This window comes from Emydura macquarii, unplaced genomic scaffold (assembly GCF_026122565.2).
Source record: "Emydura macquarii macquarii isolate MOO-44397 ecotype Brisbane River unplaced genomic scaffold, CSIRO-AGI_Emac_v2 contig_3036, whole genome shotgun sequence".
Lineage (NCBI taxonomy): Eukaryota > Metazoa > Chordata > Testudines > Chelidae > Emydura > Emydura macquarii.
Window position 1 is genome coordinate 1 of NW_027133173.1, and position 5885 is coordinate 5885.

General features: G+C 42.8%; 1 protein-coding gene across 1 annotated transcript; it reads right to left on the reverse strand.

Moving 5' to 3' along the window:
* Positions 1-7: 7 nt before the first annotated feature.
* Positions 8-4872, reverse strand: LOC137141300 (butyrophilin subfamily 1 member A1-like). The gene is made up of 3 exons (XM_067530137.1): positions 4767-4872; positions 2280-2627; positions 8-375 (listed from the first exon to the last, which is right to left on the reverse strand). The coding sequence occupies exons 1-3, from the start codon at positions 4870-4872 to the stop codon at positions 8-10; spliced, it is 822 nt and encodes a 273-aa protein (XP_067386238.1).
* Between the last annotated feature and the right edge of the window lie 1013 nt (positions 4873-5885).

Below are 5885 nucleotides of genomic sequence, written 5' to 3' on the forward strand. Positions count from 1 at the left end.
GTACCTTTCATTGCCATAGACATATTCTAACTTTTAACCAGTTGCAGGTGTGTGTGTGTTGATGGTCACATTGCAGCTTGGACAGTAACTGACCTGCTATAGAAATTGCTGATTCCTTTTCTTGTCTGAGGAGCGTGCTCCTAATGTAACAGAAGATGTTCTGGTTTGAGGTTTCTGTTATTATTATAGACGTTCGCATTTCAAACAGGCCATTGTGCCCTTGCAATTTTGTTTCAGACAGCGATGGTAAACATTGTCCAGAGAGATCTCTCCAGAAAACCTCAGGCTCTGGGTACCACCCAGCCGATCGGCACATCACTCGGATCCCTCCATCCTGATAACCCTCAACAGAGATGAGAGGAGCAGCACCTATAACTGGAGGAGAGTGGGATAAAGCTGTTTTAGTTTTATATTGTGCAGTGTGGTTTTAGCCATACAGTCCCAGGATATTAGAGAGAGACGAGGTGGGTGAACTTTTATTGGATCAACTTCTGTTGGTGAGAGAGAGAGAAGCTTTTGAGCTACAGAGAAGTTCACTTCAGGTCTGGGAAACTAACGCAGCGTGTCACAGCTGAACACAAGATGGAACATTCTGAGTTAATTTTCCAGCCCTGAAGATGAGCTCTTTGTAACATTGAAAGCTGGTCTCTCTCCCCAACAGAAGTTGGTCCAGTAAGAGAGATTACCTCATCGGCCTGGTCCTTTCATTTTATGTTCTAATTTATATCAATATTCAGCAGAAGGACTAAATATTTAAATCTTCAGCACAACAAGTGCATGGAAATGCACAACGGAAGCAGAACTGAAAGTCATCAAAGTGACAGGGGAATAAGCTAAGACTGAAGCAAGAACATCATTGCCTTCTAGCATCTTTGAGGGTAAGGCCCTATGTCCCACATGGCATGAAGCACATGAATTATTATGACTTGACTTATCTGTCTGGCTTATGGATACAGCATTAGAACAGGAGAAGATAGCAGTCACCATCTCTCAGGCTAGATCTACTCTGAAGCTACGGGTGTGTGTAGCAGCTCACGTACACGTATCAGCACTAACTGCTCTCTAGCGGTTTCACTAAAAATAAAAGTGAAGATGCCGCAACATGAACTTCACTGCCCACTGCTCAAGCGCGCATGTTCCCCGGGCTCTGAAGCCCAGGCCCCGGCGTTCTCACTTCTATTTGCAGCGAGCTAGCTCGAGTGCGGTTGTGTGAGTTAATCCACAGGAGCTCCTGCTCATACGCCGGCTGCAATGCACAGACCTTTACCTTCATCCACTGCTACTAGCAGATGTTCAGGATGTGCTGAGCGCTGTGGCCAACACTTGCTCATGGATGGTGAAAAACGAATGGGAGCCATTTGGCCATTTATCACTGGACACCCTTTTGAAAGTGTAGGGGCCAGTCAGAGACGACCCATGCTCACTGACAGTGGGGGGAGGGGGGTAACAGAGTGAGGGCAGCCAGCTTCAGCTGTGTTACTGAGCATGCTCAGTAGAAGCCAATCAACAAATCTGGGGGACACATGACCCCACACACACACCCCCCCCCCCCCAAGCATTGTCTCTGGTGCCAGTCACTCTTCCACAAGCAAATTAAACCTCTCTTCATAACGGGATTCTTATGATATTCATGATCTTATCCATCAGTGCCCGTCTTCTAATCCATTTAAGGGGGTAAATAGTTGAGCAAGTGCTGATGAGACATTTCCAGTCACATCTCGATTTCACAATTTCCCTAGATCTCTAGTAGTAGAGTGAGAGACATGAACCAAAGCCTATTGAAGATGTTACACCTGGCTACAAAGACATAGGAAAATCTCATGTTTAACAGCTGCTCCACTACTTTGCTTTTTACATTCGCCCGCATATCGCCTTTTCACTGAATGATTATTTGGCTGTCTCTCTGCTGTCTTAGTGTCTGACAGCAGTTGGGACACTGAGAGAAAACTGGGTCTGGCTCAATAAATGAAAGGCTGAAACAATGCTGATTGGTCAGGAGAAGTTTTTGGAGGAACTGGGCCTTGTGGTTTGAAGATCCTCCTGGCTCCCTTGTTCTCCCTGGGTTCTCAAGTTATAGCAATATTTCATGGATTACCAGGAGGATACACCTCTTCCTCACTCAGACAAACCAAAAAAGATTTAAAAAAAAAAAAGAACCCTTAGATTTAGAAAGATCCACATGCCAAAAGCTTCTAGCTTATTGAGTACCAAACTACAAATGAGAAGAAAGAATGATCAAAAGCTATCACTAAAGGAAACGTGGAACACAAGCCACTGACCTGCTACCTTCAGTTCCAATAAGGCATCTTGAAAAAAGGAAATTGATGGAAAAGAACACATATATTTTCCCTCATCTGAGGGTCTGACATTACGTAATCTCAAGGCGACACTCCCATTTCTGATGCCATCTTTCAGAAATTCTGTCCTTCCCAAATATTCTGACATCTGAAATTCAGTCTGATCCTTTTCTTTACGGTATAGATGCACAACTGAAGAGAAATGTGACCGGAACCATCTCACTTCCATGTTCTCAGCATTCATCGGTGGGGAGAGATGACAAGGTAACACGATGTCCTCACCCACAACGGCAGTGACAGGATGACCTGGTCCGATGACGGTGTACTGGGCTGTGAAACATACCGTATCACGAAGAAAATAAACTTTAGAAATCTGAGAATTTGATCTTAATGGGATCAATAAAAAACAAATGGTGACATTAGATCAGAGCTGGGTTCATACTATTATGAAGCACCTTGGTTTGTGTGTCAAGCTGAATTTTCCATCCTTTCTGACATCTACATACATAGTCATGTCAGCTTGGAACTGGCAATGGTTTTTCAAGGCCTGGTGCTCATTTTCTCAAGGGGTTTCCTAGTTTCCTCTCCCCTCAAACGACCTGTTTTTAAAATCTCAACCATTTTTATATAATGTCTTTGCTGCAGAGAGAGAAAAAATAGGAGGGATGATCCGCTCCAAATTTATACCACTGGGTTTCACGAGTTGAAACCAAACTATTAAAATGCTATTACAGTTTGCCCAAAACTGACCTGTAGAGACATATTACAGGAAGATACAATGGTAGTGAGGGTTATTCATCACAAGTTGACTACAGCTTTTATATGCAAGTATACTGTTGGCAGTTATTTGATGTTGTTTACATATATCGTTGTAGATAAGCTGCTTTCCTGTCTGTCACTGTTCTATTGATTAAGAATTCAAATGGAACATATGAACATTTAGATGGAATTGAATGTAACAACACTACTGTTTTTATTTCTCTTTGAAATTTAAGTAGTAAATACCCGTGAATGATTGTAAATCGCCAATTACCTTGTGCTACTGTAACTAGTTACCAGTGTGCACAGGACATAGGAGACATCATACTTCAGAGCCACAAGTAATCACCTATTAATGTTCAAGGAGGTACCTGCTGTCAAGAAGATATTGGTCAGCCTGCAGGGATCTATAAAAGACTCTAGTGAACTGATCCTTTTTGTCGCAAATCTGTCCAAGTTTGTCAGGGAAAGCTTGGATCTCAAGATTGGGATCCCAGCACCAGCCTGGAATCACCCTGCTAATTCTCATGGGAGAATTTAAACAAACCCTGTACATGGACTATTTAGTCTTCATTTCTTTGGACTGGATTTCTAACAAAGAAGCTCTAACCAAGGACTGATGACCTCCAAGCTGTTTGGGTAATTTCAGAGACTTTGCAATTTAAGAACTGTGCAACTCAGTTATCATCTCTACTTTGAAACTGACCTAAGAGCTTTATTTTCATCGGTGTATGTACACTGACCTTTTAGCTATTATTGTTTCATTTTTTTTTTAAATAAGTATTAGCTTAGTTAATAAGCACTGGCTTTAAGCGTGTATTTGGGTAAGATATGAACTGTTCATTGACCTGTTTGGTAATGTGACCGATCCATAGGGATTGGTAGTTTTTTATTTTTTATAACGTATTTGACTTGGCTGTCTGGGTGCTAGACAAAGGGCCAGATAGTTTTAAGGAAACCGTGTTTTGTCTTCTGAATGACCAGTGAGGTGATCAGAAGCCGTTTGTTGCTGGCTTGGTGCATCTTGTAGAAGAAAAACCACCAGTATTTAGGGCTTTGCCTGACCCATTCTTTGCAGTTTTTTTCCTGTTTAAGCTATCTCAGCATGGCTACCCTGGAGGCTAGAATCACATGACATTGCTATTTTGTGTGTCCAGAATAACTCAACACCAAATTCTTACCCAAGTGTCATTATAGAGCTGCCATACAATTTCACATACCGGCATGCCAGCGAAGGTATAGGGGGCAGACAAAGTTGTGTGATGATGTTGTACGGGCATGCAGCAGCACCATAGCTATTTGTTTCTTGGGGTCTTTTTTTTTTTTTTTTTTTTAAATTGTGTGCTTTGTTTTTTTCTGGTCATACTGACTTTTTCAGGAATATGCAGACAGATCTCAACTGAGCAATTCCTTTTTTCCCCAAATATGAGTTTGGGGTTCTGAAGTGCCAGGTTATAGGGAGAAGGAATCTGTTATTTTTAAGTGACTTTTTTCTCCACCTTACAGTACTGTTGCACCTGCATTCTTTTAGGCTTTCATCATGTGATAGAATTAAATAGGCTACTGGGATGTTGTTCCTCTGAAACCTGTAAAATTCCTGTATAATTTTGTTCACATGTGCATCTTAAGAGCTAAACAATGGCAAATGAATAATATAAATCACAACAGAAAAAAAAAAAAGAAGAACACTGAATGAGTGATATTGTCTACCTGGCTCCAAGTTGGGAATAGGCAAAATTATGAAGCAAATGACGAAACCAGGCAGAGAGACGCTTGCTGTGCAGCCGTGGAAGCAAGAAGATAATTTCATTTTCATTGTAACTTGGTGAAGACAAAATGAGAGAAAAAAAATAAATGAGTGACATAATAAGGATTATGTTACAAATAAACACATTTTGTTCAGCATGTCAACAGCTCAAGGGACACTCGGATGTGGAGATCCTGAGTCAAATGGCCTGACATTTTTACACCACTGTCATCAACTGCATACTCCCACAGCTGCTTAGCAAGGAACCTTATCTGTGCTACACACAGCACGGTCAGGAGTTACTTAAGCTCTATGGCCCAGATCTACAAAGGTATCTAGGTGCATAAGCCCCAGTTAGAGTCATTGGGCAGCGGTGGGAGACCAGACTTGGTTTCCCACCTCCCAGGTGGGTGCCCTAACCACTGGGCTACAGAGCCGTTCTCACTCTCTTTTTCTATGGCTCAATGACAAAGTGCAACAGCTTCAATAGCGGAGGTTGAGAGAGCCCCACGTCAGCCCAGGGGTGTGCGCTAACCACTGGGCTAAAAGTTATCAGGCGGACTCCTCCTCTGGCCATTTAGTGGGGAATGAAGCAGGCTCCTAACGCATTCTTCACAAGAACTCAGGTAGGTCATATGCCACATGACACCAAGAGAGGAGTTCCCAATTGTGGATTTCAAGCAGAGATGGGTACCCCATTAGCCAGACTCAGGTAACTACCACCATGAAAAGTGTAGGGCTTCATACACTGAGGGTGACCAGATGTCCCAATTTTATAGGGACAGTCCCAATATCCAGGGCTTCGTCTTATAGAGGCACCTATTACACCCCACCCCCATCCTGATTTTTCACTCTTGCTGGCTGCTCACCCTAAGGACATTCCCATTTTGTGATATCCCACTAGCTCTCTCAGGCAGCTCCCTACCTAGCACGCTGGCTTTTGCAGCTCACATTCTCTGGCCCCTATGTCTCCCTATTCATTGTACAGGGACCTAGTCCCCTAGCACAGGATTTGTGGAACCCTTTTTTCCGGTAATTATCTTGGCACCTAAAAATTGGGCATCAGAATATTCAGTCCCACT

What these genes read in the sequence shown, in the direction of transcription:
- LOC137141300 (XM_067530137.1), bottom strand. Translation starts at nt 4,872, where the DNA reads ATGAAAATGAAATTATCTTCTTGCTTCCACGGCTGCACAGCAAGCGTC. An exon ending in TATTCCCAACTTGGAGCCAG is followed by an intron (nt 2,628 to 4,766) that starts GTAGACAATATC and finishes TATGTTTCACAG; the next exon opens with CCCAGTACACCGTCATCGGA. An exon ending in ATTGGAACTGAAGGTAGCAG is followed by an intron (nt 376 to 2,279) that starts GTCAGTGGCTTG and finishes ACTCTCCTCCAG; the next exon opens with TTATAGGTGCTGCTCCTCTC.